Source organism: Bufo bufo, chromosome 1 (assembly GCF_905171765.1).
Source record: "Bufo bufo chromosome 1, aBufBuf1.1, whole genome shotgun sequence".
Taxonomy (NCBI): domain Eukaryota; kingdom Metazoa; phylum Chordata; class Amphibia; order Anura; family Bufonidae; genus Bufo; species Bufo bufo.
The window spans coordinates 121,945,582-121,973,259 of NC_053389.1; the positions used below are offsets into that span (position 1 = coordinate 121,945,582).

The 27,678-nt window shown below is 47.3% G+C and overlaps 1 protein-coding gene across 2 annotated transcripts in view; it reads right to left on the minus strand.

Moving 5' to 3' along the window:
• The window catches only part of VPS13D (vacuolar protein sorting 13 homolog D), a 351,123-nt gene that overhangs the window by 188,334 nt on the left and 135,111 nt on the right, over window positions 1-27,678 (minus strand). For both annotated transcript variants that reach the window (XM_040429067.1, XM_040429073.1), the window contains exons 32-36: window positions 25,143-25,276; window positions 24,676-24,831; window positions 22,695-22,902; window positions 22,497-22,571; window positions 17,711-17,899 (exon numbers count right to left, since the gene is read on the minus strand). In XM_040429067.1, coding sequence (XP_040285001.1) covers window positions 17,711-17,899; window positions 22,497-22,571; window positions 22,695-22,902; window positions 24,676-24,831; window positions 25,143-25,276 — 762 coding nt within the window. The remainder of the gene's footprint in view (window positions 1-17,710; window positions 17,900-22,496; window positions 22,572-22,694; window positions 22,903-24,675; window positions 24,832-25,142; window positions 25,277-27,678) is intronic.

Genomic DNA, 27,678 nt, shown 5'->3' on the forward strand with positions numbered 1-27,678 from the left:
GAGGGGACATTTTAAAATTTAATTTTTTTGTGCAGATATTCCATTTTAATAAATTTTTCCTGTTACACAGTAAGGGTTAACAGCCAAGCAAACCTCAAAATTTATTACTCTGATTGTGCAGTTTACAGAAACACCCCATATGTGATCGTAACTTGCTGTATGGGCACACTGCAGGCCACAGAAGGAAAGCAGTGCCATATTGTTAACAGAGGGTAGATTTTGCTAGAATGGTTTTCAGGGGCCATGTCACATTTGAAGAGACCCTGAGGTACCCCTAGAAAGAAAACCCCCAAAATTGACCCCATTTTGGAAACTAAACCCCTCAAGCAATAAATCTAGTGGTGGAGTGAATACTTTGACCCAACAAGCGTTTCATAGAATTTAGAAACGCATGGCTGTGAAAATGAAAAAATAACTTTTATTTCAAATATAATGTGGCTTTAGTCCTAAATTTTTTATTTTCACAAGGGCTAACAGGGGACAATGCACCACACAAGTTGTTATGCATTTTTTCCCAAATACGACAACAGCATATATGTGGTCGTCAACCACTGTTTGGGGACACGGCAGCATTCAGAAGGGAAGAAGCGGTGTTGGGATTTTCTAACATGTAATTTGCAGAAATTGGTTTTAGGGGCCATAACATTTTTATTTCTTATCCGTACCTGTGTGAAGTTGGCACCCCATGTTCTTAAATTTCAAAAAGAAATACACCATTCGTTTGTGCTGGTCTGTGCCGCAAAAATGAACATTTGCGCCGCTTTGGTTTCCGAGATATTGCGCGCTTTATTTGCTGAAGCCCCGCCCACTTTCCACCCCATGTTCTTAACCCCTTAAGGACTCAGCCCTATTTAACCTTAAGGACTTGGCCATTTTTTGCAAATCTGACCAGTGTCACTTTAAGTGCTGATAACTTTAAAACGCTTTGACTTATCCAGGCCGTTCAGAGATTGCTTTTTCGTCACATATTGTACTTCATGACACTGCTAAAATTGGGTCAAAAAAGTTAATTTTTTTGCATAAAAAAATACCATATTTACCAAACATTTTAAAAAATTTGCAAATTCCAAAGTTTCAGTTTCTCTACTTCTGTAATACCCCCAAAAATTGCGATGACTTAACATTCCCTATATGTCTACTTCATGTTTGTAGCATTTTGGGAATGATATTTTATTTTTTGGGGATGTTACAAGGCTTAGAAGTTTAGAAGCAAATCTTGAAATTTTTCAGAAATTTACAAAAACCCAATTTTTAGGGACCACTACAGGTCTGAAGTCACTTTGCGAGGCTTACATAATAGAAACCGCCCAAAAATGACCCCATTCTATAAACTACACCCCTCAAGGTATTCAAAACGGATTTTACAAACTTCGCTAACCCTTTAGGTGTTGCACAAGAGTTATTGGCAAATGGGGATGAAATTTGAGAATTTCATTTTTTTGCCTAATTTTCCATTTTAACCCATTTTTTCCACTAACAAAGCAAGGGTTAACAGCCAAACAAGACTGTATCTTTATTGCCCTGACTCTGCCGTTTACAGAAACACCCCATATGTGGCCGTAAACTACTGTACGGGCACACAGTAGGGCGTAGAGGGAAAGGTGCGCCGTATGGTTTTTGGAAGCCAGATTTTGCTGGACTGGTTTTTTGACACCATGTCCCATTTGAAGCCCCCCTGATGCACCCCTAGAGTAGAAACTCCATAAAAGTGACCCCATCTAAGAAACAACACCCCTCAAGGTTTTCAAAACTGATTTTACAAACTTTGTTAACCCTTTAGGTGTTGCACAAGATTTAATGGAAAATAGAGATACAATTTCAAAATTTCACTTTTTTGGCAGATTTTCCATTTTAATAATTTTTTCCAGTTACAAAGCAAGGGTTAACAGCCAAACAAAACTCATTATTTATGGCCCTGATTCTGTAGTTTACAGAAACACCCCATATGTGGTCATAAACCGCTGTACGGGCACACGGCAGGGCGCAGAAGGAAAGGAATGCCATATGGTTTTTGGAAGGCAGATTTTGCTGGACTGTTTTTTTGACACCATGTCCCATTTGAAGCCCCCCTGATGCACCCCTAGAGTAGAAACTCCAAAAAAGTGACCCCATTTTGGAAACTACGGGATAGGGTGGCAGTTTTGTTGGTACTAGTTTAGGGTACATATGATTTTTGGTTGCTCTATATTACACTTTTTTGTGCAGCTAGGAAACAAGAAATAGATTTTTTAGCACTTTTTTTTTTGTTATTTACAACATTCATCTGACAGGTTAGATCATGTGGTAATTTTATAGAGCAGGTTGTCACGGACGTGGCGATACCTAATATGTATACAATTTTTTTTATTTATGTAAGTTTTACACAATGATTTCATTTTTAAAACAAAAAAAATGTTTTAGTGTCTCCATAGTCTAAAAGCCATAGTTTTTTCAGTTTTTGGGCGATTATCTTAAGTAGGGTCTCATTTTTTGCGGGATGAGATGACTGTTTGATTGGCACTATTTTGGGGTGCATATGACTTTTTGATCGCTTGCTATTACACTTTTTGTGACGTAAGATGACAAAAAATGGCTTTTTCTACACCTTTTAATTTTTATTTTTTTACGGTGGTCACCTGAGGGGTTAGGTCATGTGATATTTTTATAGAGCCGGTCGATACGGAAGCGTCGATACCTAATATGTATACTTTTTTATTTATTTATTTAAGTTTTACACAATGATTTCATTTTTGAAACAAAAAAAATCATGTTTTAGTGTTTCCATAGTCTAAGAGCCATAGTTTTTTCAGTTTTTGGGCGATTATCTTGGGTAGGGTATGATTTTCGCCGGATGAGAAGAGGGTTTGATTGGTACTATTTTGGCGTACATGCGACTTTTTTGATCACTTTTATTACCTTTTTTGGGAAGTAGAGTGGGCAAAATTTCAATTTTCTCATTGTTTTTATTTTTATGGCGTTCACCGTGCGGGGAAAGTAACATGACCGTTTTTTAGATCAGGTCGTTACGGACGCGGCGATACCTAATATGTGTAGTGTATTTTTTTATTTTTATTTAGTGATAAATGTGTTTTTTTTAATCTTAACTTTTTTCACTTTTTTTTCACTTTTTTTTGACCCAGACCCACTTGGTTCTTGAAGATCCAGTGGGTCTGATGTCTGTATAATACAGTACAGTACAATATATATTGTACTGTACTGTATTTTACTTACACTTTGTCTGAACAGATCTCTGCCTTTAGCACAGATCTGTTCAGCACCATGGACAGCAGGATGCCTGAGACGGCGTCCTGTTGCCATGGGAACCTTCCCCGTCTGCTCAGTACTGGTCAGAACTTCGCAGACGGGGAAGGGTAAGGACGGGGCTGTCGGGGGGCTGTCTGGGGGCTCTCCCCCTCTCCCATCAGGGGGCTGCAAAGGCACAGCAGCCCCCTGATGGGAGAGGGAGGGTGCTCCCTGAGCTGTAAACCTTTTCCATACAGCGGTCCGTACAGACCGCTGTATGGAAAGGGTTAAACGGCTGACATCGCATCACCGATGTCAGCCGTTTATACCAGGGTGTCAGCAATGTGCTGACACCCTGGTATAACCACTTACCACCAACGATTATTCAAGGGGAGGCGGGCGGGGGATCGCGTTCCCGCCTGCCGCACCGCCCGCCTCCCGCATCGCCTGCGACACACCCCCTGGACCACCCGCCAACATATCATCATTCAGGGGTGCAGGGGGGGTTAATAAAACTTTATTTGGGGCATTTTAAAGTTTGATCCCCGCGGTCAGAGACCGCGGGGATCAGAATCGGCTAAAAGCGCAGCAAACCGCAGGTCTGAATTGACCTGCGGTTTTCTGCGATCGTCGATACGGGGGGTCAAATGACCCCCCCCCCCCCCCCCCCCCCCCCCCCCCCCCCCCCGCGTTGTTACGGGATGCCGGCTAAATGATTTCAGCCGGCATCCCGTTCCGATTAACCCCCGCGGCGCCGGAATCTCGAATTAAAGCCATGATGTACCGGTACGTCATGGGTCCTTAAGGATTCGGGACCCATGCCGTACCGATACGTCCTAAGTCCTTAAGGGGTTAAATTTCAAAAATAAATACACCATTCATTTGTGCTGCGTTTGTGCTGGTTTGTGCCGCAAAAATGAACATTTGCGCCGCTTTGGTTTCCGAGATATTGTGTGCTTTATTTGCTGAAGCCCCGCCCACTTTCCACCCCATGTTCTTAAATTTCAAAAAGAAATACATCATTCATTTGTGCTGCGTTTGAGCCGCAAAAATGAACGTTTGTGCCGCTTTGGTTTCCGAGATATTGCGCGCTTTATTTGCTGAAGCCCCGCCCACTTTCCACCCCATGTTCTTAAATATCAAAAAGAAATACACCATTCGTTTGTGCTGCGTTTGTGCCGCAAAAATGAACATTTGCGCCGGTTCGATTCCTGAGATATTGCGAGTTAGATTTTTATGAAGCGCCGCCCACTTTCCACCCCATATTTTTAACCCTGACCCTAGACCCCCCCAGGTGTGCTGCAGCTTGCCCACCCCCCCCACAACTTTTTTTTGGGGCGCAAGCATTTTTTATTTTATTTTTTCTGCGTACGCTGACTGTGGCCGGCACTCTTAGCGTCCGGCCACTGTTAGCGCATTGCACACCCCACCGCTGATCAACTTCGGACGGTTGATCACCGAGTTTGAATTTTTTTATTTTATTTTTTGTTCTTTTTTTAATTTAGTTTTTTATATATTTTTTTGTCTGTTACGTTTAGGGTAAGTTCGCGAACACCCGTGCCCCCACACACACGCACACCAAATAAAGTTTATCACGCACACACACACTCCCCTATGGCCGCTCGGCTGAGGAGGCATATGCCCAGCATGCCTCCGAGTCCGAGACCCCAAGTGAGGACGAGGATGACCCCACTTTCCTTTTGTCATCCACGTCCTCCTCAGATGATGAGCCCCCAAGGCGGAGGAGACGCCGCCAGGCGGAGCAAGGGGACCGCCATGAGAGGGACCCTGTGGCCCACACTAGTACGAGCAGCTCTGGGGTTTTCTGGCCCACCAGTTAAGTCCACCGGAGCCCCTACCGGTGAACTTGTCTGGTATACCCCAGAGCATTTTGAGCCCGTGATTCCTGATTTCGTAGGCCAACCAGGAATAAAGATTTCCACAGTGGGCTTCACTGAATACGACTACTTTAGTCTTTTTTTCAGTGACCACTTTGTGAATCTGATGGTGGAGCAAACGAACCTGTACGCCCAACTAGGGGTGGGCGATATGGCCTAAAATCTATATTGCGATATAATTTTAAGCATGTGCAATATGCGATATATATCGCAATATAATGTTTTCTATATTTGGGGGGGGGGGGGTGTTTAAACTTTTTTTTTTTTTTACTTTTTATTTAATAACTATTAGCCTCCTTAAGGGCTAGAACCCTTGTCATATTCACCCTAATAGAGCTCTCAACACACAACAGCAGGGAGCTGACCATGGCAGCCAGCCTCTCATGTGCCCCCCAGCCACTCATGTGCCCCTCAGCCTCTGATCCGCCCCCCCAGCCTCTGATCAGCCCCCAAGCCTCTCATGTGCCCCCCAGCCTCTCATGTGCCCCCCAGCCTCTCATGTGCCCCCCAGCCCCTGATCCGCCCCCCAGCCTCTCATGTGCCCCCCAGCCTCTCCCTCTTATCAGCCCCCTCTGGTAACTCAAACACACCCCCCCTCCCTCCCCAGTATTAATCATTGGTGGCAGTGGCCACAGGGTCCCCCTCCCCCCCCCCATCATTGGTGGCAGTGGGCAGTTCCAATCGGAGTCCCAGCAGTGTAATGCTACTGAAGTCCTGGCTGCCATGGTATGTTAGTGAGCAGCATTATACTCACGTGCGCCGTGGCCGCCGGGCGCTCCTTCTTCTCATAGGTCTGTGCGGCGCATTGCTAATGCTATAAGCATTAGCAATGCGCCGCACAGACAGAAGAAGGAGCGACAGGCGGCCACGGCGCACGTGAGTATAATGCTGCTCGCTAACATACCATGGCAGCCAGGACTTCAGTAGCGTGACTCCTGGCTGCCATGGTAACCGATCGGAGCCCCAGCATTACACTGCTGGGACTCCGATCAGAACTGCCCACTGCCACCAATGCAGAGACTGAAGAACATTCCCGGCACCCAACCTCTGACAGGATGCTGTGATCTGCGCGATTAACCCCTCAACTGAGGGGTTAATTGCGGCGGATCGCAGCGTGCAGTCATAGGGGCCGGGATATGGCCGGCACATGAATGCTAAGTTGGTATTCAGGCATTCATTGGTGGCACAGTGGCCACAGTCCCTCCCGTCCTCCTCCTACTCTGTTCTTATTAGTGGCCAGCGGCAGCCGCGCACAGTGGGGAGGGAGGGACTCCCTCCTTCTCTACTGTGCCGGCTCAGGAGAACATGGTGTGCGCCGAGAGTGCGATCATTCACTACCGCTCCGTGGTCATATCGCGGTCCCGCGATATAGGCAATATGCACAAAATCCATATCGTGGCACAAATTTAGATCGCATATCGCCTATATCGCCCACCCCTACGCCCAACAGTTCATTGCTCAACACCAGGGCTACTTTTTGGCTAGGCCCGGTGGCTGGACTCCGGTCAGTGCAGCCGAGATGAGGACGTTTTGGGGCCTTGTGCTCCACATGGGCCTAGTCAAGTCACCTAGTGTCAGGCATTACTGGAGTGGGGATGTCCTCTACCAGACCCCACTCTACTGTATGGCCATGACACGCTCCCGGTTTGAGGCCATCCGGAAATGCCTCCATTATGTAGATAATGCAGCATGTCCCTCCCAAGGTGATCCTGCCTATGACCGCCTGTACAAAATCAGGCCGGTCATCGATCACTTTGGGGCCAAATTTGTGCAGGCCTATGTACCTGGAAGTGAGGTCGCGGTTGATGAGTCTATCATTGCTTTCAAGGGGAGACTTATTTTCCGCCAGTATGTTCCCTCTAAGCGAGGGAGGTATGGTGTGAAGCTGTACAAACTTTGTCAGAGTACCTCAGGGTACACTTACAAGTTTTGTGTGTACGAGGGGCGAGATTCCTGTATTCAACCCCCAGAATGTCCCCCCACTCTGGGTGTTAGCGGGAAACTTGTGTGGGACCTTATGCACCCACTGCTAGATAAGGGTTACCACTTCTACGTGGATAACTTTTATACTAGTATCCCCTTGTTCCAGTCCCTCGCCGCCAGATCCACGTCCGCTTGTGGTACCGTGTGGAAAAATCAACGCGGCCTCCCTACCCACCCCCTCCAGGTACCTATCCCCAGGGGTGCGACCCATGCCCTTACCAGTGGAAACCTGTTGCTGGTCAGATATAAGGACAAGAGGGATGTCCTTGTACTGTCCACAATTCACGGTAACGGTATCACCCCTGTCCCTGTGCGAGGTACCGCAGCAACGGTCCTCAAGCCCGATTGAATCGTCGACTACAATCGGTATATGGGAGGAGTTGATCTCCCTGATCAAGTCCTCAAGCTATACAATGCCATGCACAAAACCCGGGCATGGTACAAAAAGTTGCGGTCTGCTTGGTGCAGGTTGCCTTGTACAACTCTTTTGTGCTGTCCCGGAGCGCTGGCAACACAGGGACATTCCTTCAGTTCTATGAGGCAGTCTTCAAGGACCTGATCTTTTCTGACCGGGAAAGAGCAGGCCGGAGTACTTTGGGAACTGGAGGCGCCCGGATCGTCCCTGGCCAACACTTTCCAGGTGTGGTCCCCCATACTGGAAAGAAGGGACGGACCCAAAAAAGGTGCAGAGTGTGTCACAGGAGGGGGATAAGGAAGGACACCCCTAGAGTAGAAACTCCATAAAAGCGACCCCATCTAAGAAACTACACCCCTCAAGGTATTCAAAACAGATTTTATAAACATTATTAACCCTTTAGGTGTTCCTCAGTTTATGGCAAATGGAGATTACATTTCAGAATTTCTATTTTTGGTAACCTTGCCTCACAAAAATGTATTATAGAGCAACCAAAAATCGTATGTACCCTAAAAATAGTCCCAACAAAACTGCCACCTTATCCCGTAGTTTCGAAAATGGGGTCACTTTTATGGAGTTTCTACTCTAGGGTTGCATCAGGCGGGCTTTCAAATGGGACATGGTGTAAAAAAAAAAACTGTCCAGCAAAATCTGCCTTCCAAAAACCACACGGCGCACCTTTCCCTCTACGCCCTACTGTGTGCCCATACAGTAGTTTACAGAAACATATGTGGTGTTTCTGCAAACTACAGAATCGGGGCAATAAATATAGCATTTTGTTTGGCTGTTAACCCTTACTTTGTTACTTGAAAAAATGGATTAAAATGGAAAATTTGCCAAAAAATTGCTGTTTTGGCACCGTTTTTATTAAAAATTTTTGACCGTGTTCATCTGAGGGATTAGTTCATAGGGTATATTTATAGAGCAGATTCTTACGGACGTGGCGATACCTAATATGTCTTTTTATTTATAAATTTATGTTTTACACTATATTATCTTTTTATAAACAAAAAAAAAAACATTTTAGTATCTCCATAGTCTGAGTAATTTTTTTTTTAGTTCTTAGCCGATTATCTTCGGTAGGGGCTCATTTCTTGCGGGATGAGAGGATGTTATTTTTTGGGGGGCATGTGACTTTTTGATCGCTTGCTATTACAATTTTTGTGATGTAAGGTGACAAAAATTATTTTTTTTTGTACCGTTTTTATTTTATTTTTTGACTGTGTTCATCTGAGGGGTAAGGTCATGGGGTATTTTTATAGAGCAGATTCTTACTGACGCGGAAATACCTAATATGTCTACTTTTTTTATTTATTTTAGTTTTACTAAATATTTTGGAAAAATAAATTTTTTCGTTTTAGTGTCTCAAGTCTGAGAACCATAGTTTTTTATCCGATTGTCAGTGGATACATTTGGGATAGGGAACATAAATTTAGTACTCCATGGAAGTGTGGTACTCCCTGAAGCAACCAATAATGCAGAGGCCCGGATGATCGGGGCACGTGTCACACTGAGTAGTGTGGTAGTCTTTCCATATCCCCCACCTGTGACACACTCTGCAACTTTTTTGGGTCCGTCCCTTCTTTCCAGTATGGGGGACCACACCTGGAAAGTGTTGGCCAGGGACGATCCGGGCGCCTCCAGTTCCCGAAGTACTCCGGCCTGCTCTTTCCCGGTCAGAAAAGATCAGGTCCTTGAGGACTGCCTCATATAACTGTGTTGCCAGCGTTCCGGGACAGCACAAAAGAGTTGTACAAGACAACTTTTTTGTACCATGCCCGGGTTTTGCGCATGGCATTGTATGGCTTGAGGACTTGATCAGGGAGATCAACTCCTCCCATCTACTGATTGTAGTCGACGATTCAATCGGGCTTGAGGACTGTTGCCGCGGTACCTCGCACAGGGACAGGGGTGATGCCGTTACTGTGAATTGTGGACAGTACAAGGACATCCCTCTTGTCCTTATATCTGACCAGCAACAGGTTTCCACTGGTAAGGGCACGTGGGGATAGATACCTGGAAGGGGTGGGTAGGGAGGCCGCGTTGATTTTTCCGCACGGTCCCACAAGCGGACGTGGATCTGGCAGCGAGGGACTGGAACAAGGGGATACTAGTATAAAAGTTATCCACGTACAGGTGGTAACCCTTATCTAGCAGTGGGTGAATAAGGTCCCACACAAGTTTCCTGCTAACACCCAGAGTGGGGGGACATTCTGGGGGTTGAACACGGGAATCTCGCCCCTCGTACACACAAAACTTGTAAGTGTACCCTGAGGTACTCTCACAAAGTTTGTACAGCTTCACGCCATACCTCCCCCGCTTAGAGGGAACATACTGGCGGAAAATGAGTCTCCCCTTGAAAGCAATGAGACTCATCAACCACGACCTCCCTTCCAGTTACATAGGCCTGCACAAATTTGGCCCCAAAGTGATCGATGACCGGCCATTATCTACATAATGCAGGCATTTCCGGATGGCCTCAAACCGGGAGCGTGTCATGGCCGTACTGTAAAGTGGGGTCTGGTAGAGGACGTCCCCAATCCAGTAATGCCTGACACTAGGTTTCTTGACTAGGCCCATGTGCAGCACAAGGCCCCAAAACGTCCTCATCTCGGCTGCACTGACCGGAGTCCAGCCACTGGGCCTAGCCAAAAAGGAGCCCTGGTGTTCAGCAATGAACTGTTGGGCGTACAGGTTCGTTTGCTCCACCATCAGATTCACAAAGTGGTCACTGAAAAAAAGACTAAAGTAGTCGTATTCAGTGAAGCCTACTGTGGAAATCTGGATTGCTGGTTGGCCTACAAAATCAGGAATCAAGGGCTCAAAACACTCTGGGGTATACCATACAAGTTCACCGGTAGGGGGCTCCGGTGGACTTAACTGGTGGGCCGGAAAACCAGTACGAGCCCCAGAGCTGCTCGTACTAGTGTGGGCCACAGGGTCCCTAGCATGGCGGTCCCCTTGCTCCGCCACCTTGGGGGCTCATCATGATGATGAGGACGCGGATGACAAAAGGAAAGTGGGGTCATCCTCGTCCTCACTGGGGCTCTCTGGCTCGGAGGCAAGCTGGGCGTGTGCCTCCTCGGCCGAGAACATCCGGCGGGCCATAGGGGAGTGTGTGTGTGCGTGATAAACATTATTTGGTGTGCGTGTGTGTGGGGGCACTGGTGTTCGCGAACTTACCCTAAACCTAACAGACAAAAAAATATATAAAAAACTAAATAAAATAAAAAACAAATAATGTGAATTTTTTTATATTTTTTTTTAATTCTAAGTCGCTGATCAACCGTCCGAAGTTGATCAGCGGTGGGGTGTGCGATGCGCTAACAGTGGTTGGACGCTAAGAGTGCAGGCCACAGTCAGCGTACGCAGAAAAAATAAATAAAATGCTTGCGCCCCAAAAAAAAGTAGTGGGGGGGAGGAGGGGGACAAGCTGCAGCACACCTGAGGGGTCCAGGGTCAGGGTTAAAAACATGGGGTGAAAAGTGGGCGGGGTTTCAGCAAATCAAGCGCGCAATATCTCGGAAACCAAAGCGGCGCAAACGTTCATTTTTGCGGCATATACCAGCACAAACTAATGGTGTATTTCTTTTTGAAAATGAAAAACATGGGGTGGAAAGTGGGCGGTGTTTCAGCAAATCAAGCGCGCAATATCTCGGAAACCAAAGCGGTGCAAACGTTCATTTTTGCAGCACAAACGAATGGTGTATTTCTTTTTGACATTTAAGAACATGGGATGGAAAGTGGGCGGGGTTTCAGCAAATCAAGAGCACAATATCTCAGGAACCGAACCGGCACAAACGTTCATTTTTGCAGCACAAACGAATGGTGTATTTCTTTTTGAAATGTAAGAACATGGGGTGCCAACTTCACACAGGTCTTATTCGTATCATTGGGGAACACAGGCTTGGCCATGGGTATAGCTGCTGCCACTAGGAGGCAAAATTTTAGACAAAATTGTGTGAGCTATACCCTTCCTACAGGGACTAAGCTAAAACAGTTCTATCTTAGTGTCCGTAGGAGGCAGACCTCTCTGCTTTGCAGGTCTACTGTTCTTTTTTAATTTTTTCCTTTTCTCTCTTTCTTCTAGTGGGTTACAGGCAGCATTAGCTACCTGGGTCCCCACCCACGAGAGGGGATTCCAGGAGGTCCCCAAGCCCGCTGCTCGTCCCCAGCATCCAGAAGACAAGGAGGACCAGAGGTTCCTAAATCCTCTGTATCCCACCAGCTTTCAGGTCACGATGACTGTGGCGAAACCAACCACCCCATGCCAAGTCCTTTCTATTACCAGTGTAGCAACCCTCCCCAAGGGGCAGCACACCGAAGGTGGTGACCCGGCTGGATCCAGGGGGGCAGAAAACTCCGGACGGGTAAGTATTTTATCCTCGGCCCCAAAGCCTCCTTCCTCCGTCCCCCTTCTCAGGTTACTCCATACTGAGGCCTGCTTTCTTGCAGCTGAGGCCTCGGTTTTCTGCAGGGGTTTCCCCCCCCCTAACACCATCACCACCAGTCCCCACCTGAGGCCTCTTGAGGGGCATGTTTATATGGGTTTTTCCCCCTGGGCAACCTTCCACCGCCCTGGCTCCTCTGCGGCCTACCTCAAATCCGGCTACCGCGGCAGATGGCTAGCACCCGGCCGGCTACTCAGTTTGGCCTGGGCAGGTCACAGCGCCAACGCTATCTTGGAGGGGAGGGGGGGGGGGGTGAGAGCCTTCCCTAGGGTGGCTGTGTGTCTCTTTCCCCTGGGGACAGGACGGAACGGGGCCGCGGCACCCCCATGTGATCACCGAAGGCCGGCATTTATTCATGGGGGCGGAGAATGAGGTTCTTCCCACTCCCCCTCCTTCTGGCGCAGATTCTTGGCGCTTTTTTCTGCTCTCTCCCCACTTCATTATTCAGAAGGAACTCTGGCACTCATCCTCTCCACTTTTGGACAAGCTACATTGAGGGACACAGGCCGGGTAGGCTACTCCCCCCCCATTCCCATTCCTGCAGGGTCTAGCCTACTCCTCTCATCCTCCTACCTGTCACTAGAGGGCATTCACTATGTCCGAGCCCAGACCCCAGGCCCCAAAACAGGCGGCGACATCTGTGCACCATTTTGCCTGTGCTTCTTGTTGCTCAAAATTCCCATGCGGTCAATTGGATCCCCTCTCCTCTTTGTGCTCTGCCCCACCGCCAAGTGGCTCTGACCCTGACCCAGTTGCCCCTCCTGCCCAACTCCTGGCAGAACCGGAGTGGGCTTGTTCCCTGTCAAAGATGGGACAGGACGTCTCCCATACCAACAAAGCCATCGTGGAAATGCTGGGGCGTTTGTCCGCAAGGCAGTCCTCAGATCAGTACGACTCTGGGGATCCTATGACTAAACGGGCCAGGTTACCCTCCACCAGAAGGGTATCTGCGTCCCCCGTTTTTTCAGTCTCATCGTTACACCCCCCCCCCCCCCCCCAGGAGGATCGCTAGGATGTGTCCTCCCTGGAAGAGGCATGTTCCAAGGAAAGATTTTTAGATGCTGACTTTGTCTCTCCTGAAGACCAGTCTTCAAAACTGTGCTCTATGGTAGACAATCTCATTGCAGCGGTTATAGAAACCTTACAGGTTGAAGACCCTGTACCCTCATCGGTCGGCTACAGTTTTTCCTTCAGGCGGTCCCGTCGCTCGCCAAAATGTTTCCCTAACCACCAGGATTTTTAGTCCTCTCTTTCCAAGGAGTGGAATTTCCCTGACAGGCTTTTTACTTTGCCAAAACGATTAGACATCTTGGACTCCTTTCCGGAGGATTAACAAAGAAGTAGTCGTCCTCTACTATTCTGAACCCTCCCGTATCCTGCTTGGCTAAAGATACCACCTTGCCTACGGAGCATGGGGCTTACTTTTCCGACCACAGTGATAAAAAATTGGAATCCTTTGCAAAGTCATCCTTTGAAGCAGAAGGCACGGCACTACGTCCAGTCTTTGCCTCTACATGGGTGAGCAAGGCTATGGGTGAGTAAGCAAACAGACTACGCCAGGGCCTCTCATCTGGGGACCAGGCGGAGGAACTTTCTGATATTGCCCTGCAGCTCTCCCAGGCCAGTTTTTACGTTTGTGAAGCCTCTCTATACGCGGCATGACTTATGGCCTGCTCGTTAGCTCACTTGGTGGCTATTCGCCATACCCTTTGGCTCTCCTGCTGGGCGGCAGATAATACCTCAAAATGAGCCTTGACGGCCCTCCCCTTTGCCGGCAGCAGACTTTTTGGCAAACGTCTGGATGAAATCATCTCTGAGCCTACAGGTGGTAAGAGCACTCATTTACCACTGAACAGAGCACGCTTCAACAGATCGAAAAAGCGTAGGCCTCTTTTTCGTCCCTTTCTGAGTTTTTCCAGCTCTAAGCGGCCAACCGACAAGGCAATCCCAGATCAGAAGCGCAAGCCTTCCTTCAAACCTCGCCCTTCCTGGCGTCCCCGCCAACAGGGCTCCAAGTCCTAAACCCCCAAGACTTCCTCTGCATGACGTGCAGCTTTTAACACCCCCAACCGAGTGGGAGGCCGCCTTCATCTGTTCCATCATGTCTGGCTGGCTCACGTCTCGGATGCCTGGGTGAGAGAAGTCATCACAGAGGGTTACAAGCTGAAGTTCAGCTCCCCCAACCTCTCCCTCAGCCGCTCATTCCTTTTTTTTAGGCTATTCTCACCCTTCTGTGGCAGGGAGTGATCGTCCCGATTCCTGCGCAAGACCGTTTTCGCGAGTTCTACTCCAATCTCTTTGTGGTACATTCCGTCCCATCCTGGACCTCAAGTCCTCACCCGCTTTCTTCGGCTCTGCCGTTTCCGGATGGAGTCCTTGAGATCGGTCATTGAGTCAATGGAACCGCAGGAGTACCTGACCTCGATAGACATTTAGGGCGCTTACCTCCATGTCCCTATTGCGTCAGTCACTAAAAGATTCTCTGGTTCGCAGTGGGTCCTTTTCACTACCAGTGCGAACCAGTTTTGCTCCCTTCCCATAAACATTCTGGAATTGAGGACGATTCGTCTCTCTCTGCTACATTGGACCGACCACCTCCAGGGACGTCCGGTTCGGGTTCAGTCCGACAATTCCACGGCTGTGGCATACCTCAACCACCAGGGCGGCACCTGGAGCCCGGCAGCCATGGCAGAAACAGTGCTGATTCTCAGCTGGGCGGAGGACCATGTCCCGTCACTGTCGGCAGTTCACATCCCTCGCGTCGACAACTGGATCGCTGACTTCCTCAGCCGGGAGCGCCTCAATCCCGGCAAATGGGCTCTTCACCCGCAGGTTTTTCTAGCGATCTGTGAGCGAGGTGGGGTGGGGGGGTCGCCCAGACCTGGATCTCTTGGCCTCCCGCTTCAACCACAAGGTCGAGAACTTTGTTGCGCGGTCCAGAGATCCCCTGGCCCTGGCGTATGACGCCCTTGTGATACCATGGAGTCAGTTCACGTTTCCTTACGTGTTCCCCCCTCATTCCGCGTCTTCTCCGGAAAATCAGGTTCGAAGGACTGCCCGTCGTTCTCGTGGCCTTGGATTGGCCACGCTGAGTGTGGCACGCATCCCTAGTCTCCCTCCTTGCCAACAAACCCTGGAGTCTTCCCCTTCAGGAGGACCTCTTGTAACAGGGACCAATATTTCACCCGAATTTAAGGTCTCTACATTTAACAGCATGGCTGTTGAGGCCGCCATACTAAGGGCTCGGGGTTTCTCGGATGCTGTAGTCCAGACCATGATTCGTGCCAGGAAGCCACCGTCCTCCCGGATCTATCGTCTGACCTGGAAGTCCTACTTTAGTTGGTGCGAACGCCACCAGCTGTATCCCATTCGTTTCTCGTTGCTGTGACTCTTGTCTTCCCTGCAGTGGGGCATGGACCTGGGGCTGGCTCTCAGTTCTCTCAAAGGGCAAGTTTCGGCTCTTTCCATTCTATTTCAGCGGAACTTGGCTTCGCTTTCTGCGGTTCGGACCTTTTTGCAAGTGGTTGCGCACGCTGCTCCCCCTTACCGCCCTCTGTTGAATCCTTAGGACCTTAATCTGGTGCTCAGCGCTCTCCAGTCCTCACCGTTTGAGCCTTTGCAGCTGGTGTCCCTTCGCTTCCTGTCCTACAAGGTGGCCTTTTTGGTGGCAATCACTTCCATCCGTAGGGTATCAGAACTCGCAGCTCTTTCCTGTCGGTCGCCCTTCCTGATCGTTCATCAGGACAAAGTAGTCCTTCGCCCTGTTCAGTTCTTCCTTCCGAAGGTTGTGTCGGCATTCCATCTCAATGAAGAGATCATTCTACCTTCCTTTTGTCCTGCCCAGTCTCATCATCGTGATCAGTCGCTCCACACTCTGGATTTGGTACGAGCCGTTCGCATCTATGTCTCAGACGTCATCTTTCCGATGGAAGGATTCGCTGTTCGTCATTCCAGAGGGGCCGAGACGAGGGCTAGCTGCATCCAAAGGTTCCATTTCCCGATGGATTCTTTTGGCCATTGTGGAAGCGTACCGCATCAGTGACCGGGCCCCACCCTTCCGGGTTACTGCTCAATCTGCTCGGGCAGTAGGGGCCTCTTGGGCACTGCATCATGGGGCTACGGCCCTCCAGGTATGCAAGGCGGCTACCTAGTCATCTTTGCACACTTTTTTAAAATTTTACAGAGTACACACCTTTGCGTCTTCTGACGCTTCTCTGAAGCGTAGAGTTTTTTAGACCACTGCGGTTTTGAAGACGGAAAATGCAATAGGATGGACAGCTTCCAGAGATAGTGAATCACTCCGCTGACGGAAGAGGGGAACCTGACAAGATGTACCGGGTCCAGTAGTAGTGTAAGCACTACTGGTTGTGCAACTACTCTCCAATGGAAGGATGCAACTGTGGTGTAACTAATCCAGCTATAGAAGGGGAAATCCGAAAGGACAGATGATATGCAGTATTAATGCAATTACTCCGCCTGCGGAGGGGGTAATGCAACATGACGTAAGGTATCCGGTGGAAGTGCAGTTACCCGCCTAATAAAGGAGGGTAATGCGATAGTCTGTATAGGAAGCAGTGGTAGTGCAACTACTCTATGGAAAGAGAGTAATACCACAAAATGTTCAGTATCAGGAGTAAATACTCCTACTACAGAAGGAGAGGAATGCTAGCGGAAGTATAGGATCCAGAGATTGTGCAACTACTCTGTCTATGGAAGGCGGGCAATGCTACAGGACATCCGGTATCCAGTGGTGGTGTAAATAGTCCGCCTATAGAAAGAGGATAATGCTACCTGATGTATAGGAGCCAACGGGAGGTGAAAATACTCTGCCTAAGAAAGGAGAGTGATGATACAGAATGAATAGGCGCGAGAGGCAAGTGCAAAAACTTATTCAATTAAAAAAGGAGGGTAATGCTACAGGCTGAACGGCACCCAATGGAAGTGCAAGTACTCTGCCTATGGAAGGAGGATAATGCACCAGGCTGCACAGAATCCAGTGGTATGAGCTTATAAAGATACACAAAAGCACCTATATGTGTCTGACTGATCACTAGATGATGCCATCATGGACAGCTCTGTTGTTCTGATGTGAATACGAAAGTACAGGTCTACAATTGCAATGATTCCTCTCAACTTGCACAGGCATTGCATTTTTTTACAGCAGTCTGCATGCTCTATTACAATTTGTAAGGTAGTGCTATATTCACTTACAGTCTGCTCTGCTATTCTTTTGCTCACTGACTTTGCATAATCTGCTGCCCAGCATGTGCAATACAACCCCTCCAGAGGCAGGGGGAGCCAGGGAGCAGTGGAGAAAAGAGCCCTGTGATCGGAGATGTCCTGTACTAAAAGGGAGGAGATAACCATGGGCCAGATTTATCATTACTCTGACAGCTCACTCCACTTTCTGGCTTACAGAGGAGTCTCAACCACAGACAGTAATTTAGCAAGTAACTAACATTATTGCATGTAAGCAATCTGCACTAAATATTTCAAGATTGGCAAACTTATTTAAACCATAACTCTAATGCATATATCATACTACACTGCATGCTTTACACTGCAGTCTCGGAGTATGTGAAATGTACTGGATGTATAAAGGAGAAATCTGCGATCACTTGTTATTCCTGTTGAGAAGAGGAAAAACTACCAAGTGTATTTCCTAGCCACTGCAACATATTGAAAATAACAGGACACTAAAAAAATACTAATGTAAACGCTCTTGCACCATCTATACTAACGTGAAAAGGTGATTTCTGCCAGGGGGACATCACAGTCCATGCAGTCATCAATGAAACAGATACAGATACTGTCTGCCTTCAGCTCCACTCCAGAGATCCAGCGAACGGCTCCAGTCCCACTGCTGTTCTTATTAGGCCTCAATGGCTCGGCATTCTTAAAAAGCCACGTAGCAGCTTTGTTTAGTTGACCTTATAGGGACGGAAAAGACAAGTATTTCAGGATTTATAGACATTAAGCAGCCACATATGAAGCAGGATAGTTTACATTAAAAGGTAAAAGAAAAGTTACATTACAGGAGTTGTGCAGCGATTTATATTGATGACCTATTGTTAGGGACCACTCATAGAGGCGACCTTGACGTGGTGAGTGGCTTATTACGCTTTGGCCAAAATGTACACCAATGCCTCATTCAACATCCAGCATGGAGGCAGGGCGGAGTGCTGGTTGCAGAGTGCTATTGCATTTGTGTTCTTTTCTTTGTATATGTATTTAGCCATAGCGATGTGCACCTGCATATAGGGTTGTGCTGATTGAATCCCCCACATTTTTTCTTTGTAGTATATATTGGAGGTGTGGCAATCTCCATGCAGTCATGCACACCTGACCAGTTAGTCTGCCCTGGAGGCTGGTTTTAAAGTCAGTATAAAACTGAGTCTACTTCTACAGGGCCTACCAGTAGCCATTTGGCTCCAGGAGAAGTATATAGTGGGCTCAGCATGCATGTTGGTACTTGCATCCCTGGATCCGATGAAAGCTGTAACAGCATTGGACGGGGTTAAAAGCAGAGTGTGCCTGGCGTTCATGCTGTACCTGCGCTCCCTGGACTTTGTGTGGCTGTCATGGCCCATAAACAGGTAGGAACTAGTGTTAGGGACCACTCATAGAGGCGACCTTGACGTGGTGAGTGGCTTATTACTCTTTGGCCAAAATGTACACCAATGCCTCATTCAACATCCAGCATGGAGGCAGGGCGGAGTGCTGGTTGCAGAGTGCTATTGCATTTGTGTTCTTATCCTCAGGATAGCTCATCAATATCAGCTGTTTGAAGAGAAGGCAGCGACCCATGCTGTTCATTATACTGCACTTCTTCTCGATGACAAGTACTTGCTCCATTCACTTGATTGGAGTGAGTACTTGTCATTACACTACGCCGCCGCTCCACAGGAGACAACACGTAGTGTAAAGACCAGGAAGCAAGTCAAATAGCTGATCGTCGGGGGTATCGGGTGTCGGACCACCCCTCCCCCAATCAGATATTCATGACCTACTCTGAGGATAGGTCATCAATATAAATCGCTGCACAACTCCTTTAAGTATTTGGTTCAATATGCCCCCTATTAGGGCCCAAAGGGAGTAAGGCCTTTTGCACACAAACGTTTTTTTTTCCCATTTACGTTCCGTTTTTGCATTCCGTATAGGGAACCGTTCATTTCAATGGATTCGCAAAAAAAATGGTAGGTACTCCGTATGCCTTCCATTTCCGTATTTCCTTTCCGTTCGAAGATAGAACATGTCCTATTATTGTCCGCATAACGGACAAGGATACTACTGTTCTATTAGAGGTCAGCTGTTCCGTAATGCACACGGACGTCATCTGTATTTTTTGCGGATCTGTTTTTTGCGGACCGCAAAATACTGAAAAAGCTATACAGTCGTGTGCAAGAGGCCTAAGCATGAGAGGAACATATAAAAACTGGACTTAAGGCAATCATCACATTGCTGACGCAGCTTCAGTTTTAGAGTCCATTCACACGTCCGTAGTGTATTGCGGATCTGCAAATTGGGGATCCGCAATACACCCCGCTGGCACCCCCCATAGAACTGCCTATTCTCGTCCGCAACTCTTGCCCCATAGAGAATAAATGGGTCCACACCCGTTCCAGATATTGCGGAACGGATGCGGACCCATTTGCGGACGTGTGAATGGACCCTAAGAAGTGCTTGTCCATTTGAGACAATCCTGTTAAGGGCTCATGCACACGAACGTATTTTCTTTCCGTGTCCGTTACGTTTTTTTTTTTTGTTTTTTTTGCGGACCATATGCGAAACCATTCATTTCAATGGGTCTGCAAAACAAAAAACGGAAGTTACTCCGTGTGCATTCCGTTTCCATATGTCCGTATTTCCGTTCCGCAGAAAAATAGAACCCGGCCTATAATTGTCCGCCTTACGGAGAAGGATAGTACTGTTCTATTACGGGCCAGCTGTTCCGTAAAATACGGAATGCACATGGATGTCAACTGTATTTTGTTTGGATCAGTTTTTTTGCGGACTGCAAAATACATACGGTCGTGTGCATGAGCCCTAAACGGGTTGTCTCAACTCGCCCTTATTAAGGAGACATGAGACAGCCCCGACCACCAATGAGCTGGGAAACAGCAGAGCGCTCCGGCGCTTGCTGTTTCAGTAGCTCTCATTGCGGTGCATGAGAGCTACAGAAACAGCGTAGCACAGCAAGCTACGGTATGCTGTTTCCCGAACTGTGCTACTTTGTTTTTGGAGCTCTCATGCACCGCAACAGGAGCTACTTAAAGGAAACCTGTCACCTGGATTTAGTGTATAGAGCTGGGGACATGGGCTGCTAGACGGCCGCTAGCACATCCGCAATACCCAGTCCCCATAGCTCTCTGCGCTTTTATGGTGTTAAAAAACCTTTTTGATCAATATGCAAATGACCTGATATGAGTCCTGTATCCGGAGATGAGTCAAGCGGAAAGGAGCCCAGCACCGCCCCGCGTCCTCCGAGTCTCCTCCTTGCTGGCTGACGTCACAGAGCTGGAGCGCCGAAATCTCGCGATGCGCGAGCTAGCGCATGCGTAGTTCGTTCCCTGTGCTGATGCCAGCACAGGGAATGAACATGATGCCGACACTGCGCATGCGCTAGCTCGCGCATTGCGAGATTTCGGCGCTCCAGCTCTGTGACGTCAGCCAGCAAGGAGGAGACTCGGAGGACGCGGGGCGGTGCTGGGCTCCTTTCCGCTTGACTCGTCTCCGGATACAGGACTCATATCAGGTCATTTGCATATGGATCAAAACTGTTTTATAACACAATAAAAGCGCAGAGAGCTATGGGGACTGGGTATTGCAGATGTGCTAGCGGCCATCTAGCAGCCCATGTCCCCAGCTCTATACACTAAATCCAGGTGACCGGTTTCCTTTAAGCAGCGAGCGCTGGAGCGCTCTGCTGTTTTCTGGCCAGGGTATGGTCGGTACTGTGTCTCATCTTGCCTTAGTAACGGCGAGATGAGACAACCCCTTTAAAGGAGCATCCCCATTTCATGAAGTCATCATATATCTTTAGAATATGCCATCACTTTATGGTCAGTGGTCTTTTGATCTCTGGGACCCCCACCGATCCTGACACTGAAGGGGGTTCAGTGCTGGTTTAAGTGCTGTGTCCCATTCATAGCCTTCGCTGCACAGAAGCACTCCCAGCCAGATGTGATTCAGTTTCCCTTTACAGCCTGATGGTCAGAAGCCAAGAGCACTGCTGTGGGGGGAAAGACAGTGAAGAGGCCAGGGGCCTGAATCAGCAGTCAGGATTGTGGGGGGTGATCATTCGCCCACCATAAAGTTATGTCATATCCTTGTGTTACGCCATAATTTTATGAAACTTTAAGTGGAGATTGCAAATTATGCATGGCTGGCAAAATATCTAAGGGGGTCACAACAGCTAATATCAACTAAAATGAAAGAACCTCAAAATATTTTATTTGCACATGATGTAATCTGTAGTGAAGGTAATCTTCTTACCAGTGTCTGTATTTGTGAGTTATCCCCTTCCTTCTGATCCTCGGCTGTGTCATATGACCAATCAGACTTTCCAAATAACATAGCATCTTATGTGTGGACAGGAAGTCAGTTTCTCTATGTATTCCTATGGGAGCCTCACTCTAAGTCACATAGGAATGAATAGAGAATTAACAGACTTCCTGTCCTGTGTCAGTTGGAGATCAGAGAGTTGGTCACATGACACAGCTGAAGATCAGAAGGGGGGTTATAACTCACAAATACAGTCACTGATGAGATGATTACATTCACTACTAGTGTTGAGCGAACTTGTGTTTTAAGTTCGGCGTCTAAAGTTCGGCTTCGGGTTATCAAAGAATCCCGATATGGATTCCAAATTCCGTTGTGGTCCGTGGTAGTGGAATCCATAACGCGATTCTTCGATAACCCGAACCCGAACTTTAGACACCGAACTTAAAACACAAGTTCGCTCAACACTATTCACTACAGATTACATCACGTACCTTTCTAACAGGTGCAAGAATAAAAAAAAATTGCAGGACTTCTTCTTTAAAGATAGGCTCCACTTATAAGAAAATATCCAGAATACAGCTATCAGGGAATATTATAAATCGCTAATATAACGTTATTATTAAAAATCACTCTCTTTTAGCTGTCAGAGATATAAGAAAATGCTGAAGGAAATATAAATGACATAGTCTGTAGTCTGCTTCTATAGTCTCAGGAAGACCATAGATAATATGGACTACCCCAGCAGCATTGAATGAATACAATAAGTGGAGAACTGATAAAAGCTACTACCAAATCCCTCCATGTTATCACTGGCCTGTGGATCACCAAGTAAGACGAGCGCCCTTCCTGGCGTCACCCTCACAGTCTGATGGTCCTTACAAGACAAGAATTCAGCTCAGATGCAAGTATAAATCTCTTATCTACTGCATGAGTTATACGGTTTCCTGCATTACAATGATTTACCTTAATGACAGCAATAAGACAATGATTTACCTTAATGACAGCAATAAGACAATGATTTACCTTGGCAGGCCAGCAATGCTTTACGACAATCCGCTACAGCAAACCCCAGCTCCTGCAGGCGGGCCAGCTGATTTTCTAGAGAGCAAACAGCCATGGTGAGATACAGAACTTACATATGATCATTCCCTTAACAAACCCCCGTGTTTAGGATCTGTAAATTAACCCTAACTTGTCTAAAATACTTATGTCAGGTCTTACCCAGAAGGGGATCCATCACATGTCTGTGTACATCTTTCACAACTAAACCTTCATTCTCCTTGGTGTTGCCTTGACTGCTGCCAGAGACGTCGGAGGGTGCAGACTCTGGGGCACTGGAGCTGGTCTGCCCAGGAATGGATTTTGCAATTGCCAGAAACAACTGCACATCATTGTAGGATAATCTGATGTCCAGGGTCTGTAACTGAATCTGATATTACAAGAGAGAAAAGTCACTACAGTATTTCTACCCCAAGCAGATATAATCCAGATGACTATTTGGACCACCACTGTGTGAATAGTTTGATGTATGCTCCAGAACCTTTAAATGTGCAGTGACAACGTTATGTGAACAGAGTAATGTTCTTTTTACAAAACCTTTGACATAATACGTTTTAATTGGGGGTGGCCTCAGTGCCGAGGCGCCTACTGATCACTGGAAGGAGCTGTTCCCTTTTGGCTAGAATAAGTTTTGTTCAGTTGATGCTCAGAGATGCAGGTTAGCAGTGCAAGTGATCAGCTAATGAATCTATTCAGCATTCTGTCTGTCTCTTTAACCCCTTAATATATAATCACAAACGTGTATGTCTTTATGCTTGAGGGGTTGTAACGATTTGGCTGCTGCGCTGAATGCGCTCCATACAGGGCAGATGCCGACTGTATAATATAGCAGACACCTGGCTGCAATGACTAGGACTGGCAATAATGCCAAACAAGGTCATTTAACCCCAGATGCTGCTGTAAATATCGATTGCAGCGTCAATGAGGCTAGACCCTCCCTCTGACTTCCTATCGTAGCCCCACAGCGAAATCAAAGGACTCCGATCGGTTACCATGACAGCCTGGGTTCACAGGTCTGTCATGGTTAACTACCTGTAAAGCTGTGCAAGAGGCATGGCTTAGCAGGCAGTGTTGAAGAATCCCATAGACTGCAATAGTATGGGACAAACGAACAGACAGTGTATAGGACAAACGAACAGATCACAGGTTCTAGTCCACCTAAGGTTACTAAAAGTTATAGCACTTGGAATGTAGAGAGGAAAAAATGCAAAAACAATAATGGACCCGGTTCGTGAGGGATTAAAGAGGGCCAAAAAAGCCAACAACAGCTGAAGGGGAACAACACTAAGGCCTCCTTCACACGAGCGTGTCTGGATTAGGGATAAGGGAAAATAATAGCATTCTGAATACAGAAGGCTAAGTAAAATAGGGCTGGAGGGGTTAAAAAAAAAAATATATATATATATTTAACTCACCTTAATCCACTTGTTCGCGCAGCCGGCATCTCTTCTGTCTTCATCTGTGAGGAAAAGGACTTTTGATGACGTCACTAGGCTCATCACATGGTCATTCACATGATCCATCTCCATGGTGATGGATCATGTGATGAGCGTAGTGACGTCATCAAAGGTCCTTTTCCTCACAGATGAAGACAGAAGAGATGCCGGCTGCGCGAACAAGTGGATTAAGGCAAGTTAAATTATTATTATTATTTTTCTTTTTAACCCCTTCAGCCCTATTTTACTTAGCATTCTGTATTCAGAATGCTATTATTTTCCCTTATAACCATGTTATAAGGGAAAATAATAATGATCGGGTCCCCATCCCGATCGTCACCTAGCAACCGTGCGTGAAAATCGCACCGCATCCGCACTTGCTAGCGGATGCTTGTGATTTTCACGCAACCCCATTCATTTCTATGGGGCCTGCGTTACGTGAAAAACGCACAAAGAGGAGCATGCTGCGATTTTCACGCAACGCACAAGTGATGCGTGAAAATCACAGCTCATGTGCAGAGCCCCATAGAAATGAATGGGTCCGGATTCAGTGCAGGTGCAATGCGTTCAACTCACTCATCGCACCCGCGCGGAAATCTCGCCCGTGTGAAAGGGGCCTAAGGCCCCATTCTTCCAGAGAAGGAATGGTACCAACTGTCTGATTATGGAGGAAGAGCAGCATAACAGGTGAGCGCTTCTTATTTTACCTCGAGAATTGGAGGGAAATCTTCAGTGTTAAAAGCATCCATGAGGCCAGAGCTGTTTTGGTAAGCTGAATTTCCAACCAGTTCTATCTGTACATGAACGGGATCAATGATGGAGAGTGCAGTGTCGTGTTCATTCCCCAAGCAACAGGAAAACACCTATTAAAATTATAATAATTAACAACTGAAAATTCAGCACAACCGCTACAATATCTATCTATCCAGAATTATGTTATTAATTCAAATGTACAAATCATTAAATTGTACCCCTGCTATGACCTCTAGCAATGAGCTGTGATCTTCAGGTAAACATGGCCGCTAGCATTTAACTTCAGCACCAAAGTATTGCACAGTGCCTATTCAAATCAATGGATTGTCTGATCTCAACTTTCTGCAAGTTTACTGCAGAGACTCTGTCAATTTTTGGTTTGTAGGGAGATTTTGATAAAACAACAAAGCAGCCCGATTACCTCAATCCCAAATAAACTGCCAGAAAACGGACGATCCACCAGTTTGGGTCTGTACGTTAGAACGGTTGTTCCCTTGAGAATTATGGCACTGGTATCAACACATGATGCGTCTTCAACCACCACAAACTCTGTTCCTGTAATTTTAACACACATTACGTGTTAGTAAAATCCAGAATCCGTGGAATAATGAGAGATGCAAGGTAACACTAAGCCTTATGCAAACTACAGAAAATGAAAAAGAACACCTGGAAAAGGGGCAGTCCCATCTCAGACATCAATGGCATATGACTAGGATATGCCATCAATGTAAGGCTACTTTCACACTAGCGTTCGGGGCTCCGCTTGTGAGTTCCGTTTGAAGGCTCTCACAAGCGGCCCCGAACGGATCCGTCCAGCCCTAATGCATTCTGAATGGATGCGGATCCGCTCAAAATGCATCAGTCTGGCTCCGTTTGTCCTCCGCTCCGCTCAGCAGGCGGACCCCTGAACGCAGCTTGCAGCGTTCAGGTGTCCACCTGGCCGTGCGGAGGCAAACAGATCCGTCCAGACTTACAATGTAAGTCAATGGGGACGGATCCGTTTGAAGTTGACACAGTATGGCTCAATTTTCAAACGGATCCGTCTCCCATTGACTTTCAATGTAAAGTCAAAACGGATCCGTTTGCATTATCATGGTAATGCAAACGGATCCGTTCTGAACGGATCTAAGCGTTTGCATTATAGGTGCGGATCCGTCTGGGCACATACCAGACGGATCCGACCTAAACGCAGGTGTGAAAGTAGCCTCAGATGGGTGCGGTCTCCACACCTATCTCCAGAACAAGCCCCCCAAAGTGAAGGAGAGCGCACTGCACAAGTGCAGACACCCTCTCTTCAGCACTAAAACAGGTGAGCGCTGGCTCTGCTATTTCCTGCAGCCCAAAGCGGTGAATGGAGAGCATGTTGCACATGCGCTGTGTGCTCCCTTTCACTTCGGTTGCCCGATTCGGGAGATAGGAGCGGGTCCCAGGCATGTTAGCTGCATCCATCTGACACTGATGACACATATCCTAAAGATATGCTATCGTTGAGGTGGGCAAACGCCTCTAATGTGACTGAGCCGAGATGGACAATGTGAGCACCCTTTAATTTGGGTTCTGCAGCAGGGTATATATTGAGGCCGGGTCACATTAATACTGTCACTCTGGCATGTAATGGTCATACAGATGCTGGATATCCTACTGTGGTATATCCTTCCAAGCTTCTTCAACCTGAATCCGTAGTTCAGCCAAGATGGTTGCTGACTGTTGTGCATGGAAGCCAGCAACCACCTTGGCCCTCCAGTGAACTCTAATGTGGCCATCAACGCCAAACAATAGTGTTCTGTGATGAAAGCAGGTTCTGCCTTGATACTAATGATGGCCTCATCAGAGTTAGTAGGAGGGCTGGAGAGCGACTACTGCCATCATGCTTAGTGTGAAGACACACAGGACCAATACCCCTGCCTCTGGGTTATGGTAGTGAAGGGCAGTGAGTCTCATCAGACTCATCTCCCTTGCAGCGTTGGCGCTCGGCACTGCCATCACAGCAATGACAGACTGCTCAAATCAGCGGGTCCGTCGCCACACCATGCTGCCCTCAGTGAGCTGACAGGTTCCCTTTATATCAGACATTTCTAAACTGCTGAAAGAGTTTGAAGGGATATTCCCATCACAGACATTTATGCCATATCCACAGGTCATAAATCTCTTGCCTCCACATGCATCCTAAGATTGAAAGCAGAGATGGCTGGAATTGCAGAAGCGGCCGAGCTCACTGTGCTATGTGGCTTCTGTAACTCCTAATGACTTTAGTGGGAGTTCTGGAAAAAGCACTGCACAGTGAGTTTGTCTGTTTCTGTAAACTCAGCCCCACCTGGATGGGGTTTATATCATGTGGATGCTTCAGAAATGGAGACAGCTGGGGCTACCAAGGAACACTTCTCTCTAACTGAACTATGAGGGCAAAGCAAACAGGGCAGTTATGATGTGGATGCAATGGATCCTGTAACGGCTGCAACCATAGCCGTTTTTCAAATTACACTTAAGTGGATGTTTACGTTTGCAGACCCATCAGAAATTACTAATTTGACCTTAAAGGGGATCTCAGGGAATTAAGAAAATGTAAATACTTAAATATTACTTTTGTATAAATATATTCCCAAATACTTTTTATTCGTTATAATGGTTTGTTTTGTCTGGGGAGCAATCATCAGGGGAAATAAAATGGCGGCCGTCCTATTAGTACACACAAAACCTGTCCTAATAACACAGCAGGACAAGTTACTTCAGAACGTGGAGCTAAAGAGCTGCCTCATCATCCGCTCTGCTCTACTTGTCAGGTATTATGATCCTGAATACAGATGATAAGAACTTCAGCTTAATCTGTGTAGAAATGGAGTTTATGAGGAGACATAAAAGGTACAGAGAGGAGGGTGATGTTGTGAATAATGAGCAGCAGCACTTGTATGCAGTCTCCAATACCTCCGTCTGTCCTGTCCGTCCTCTCTATACTTCAT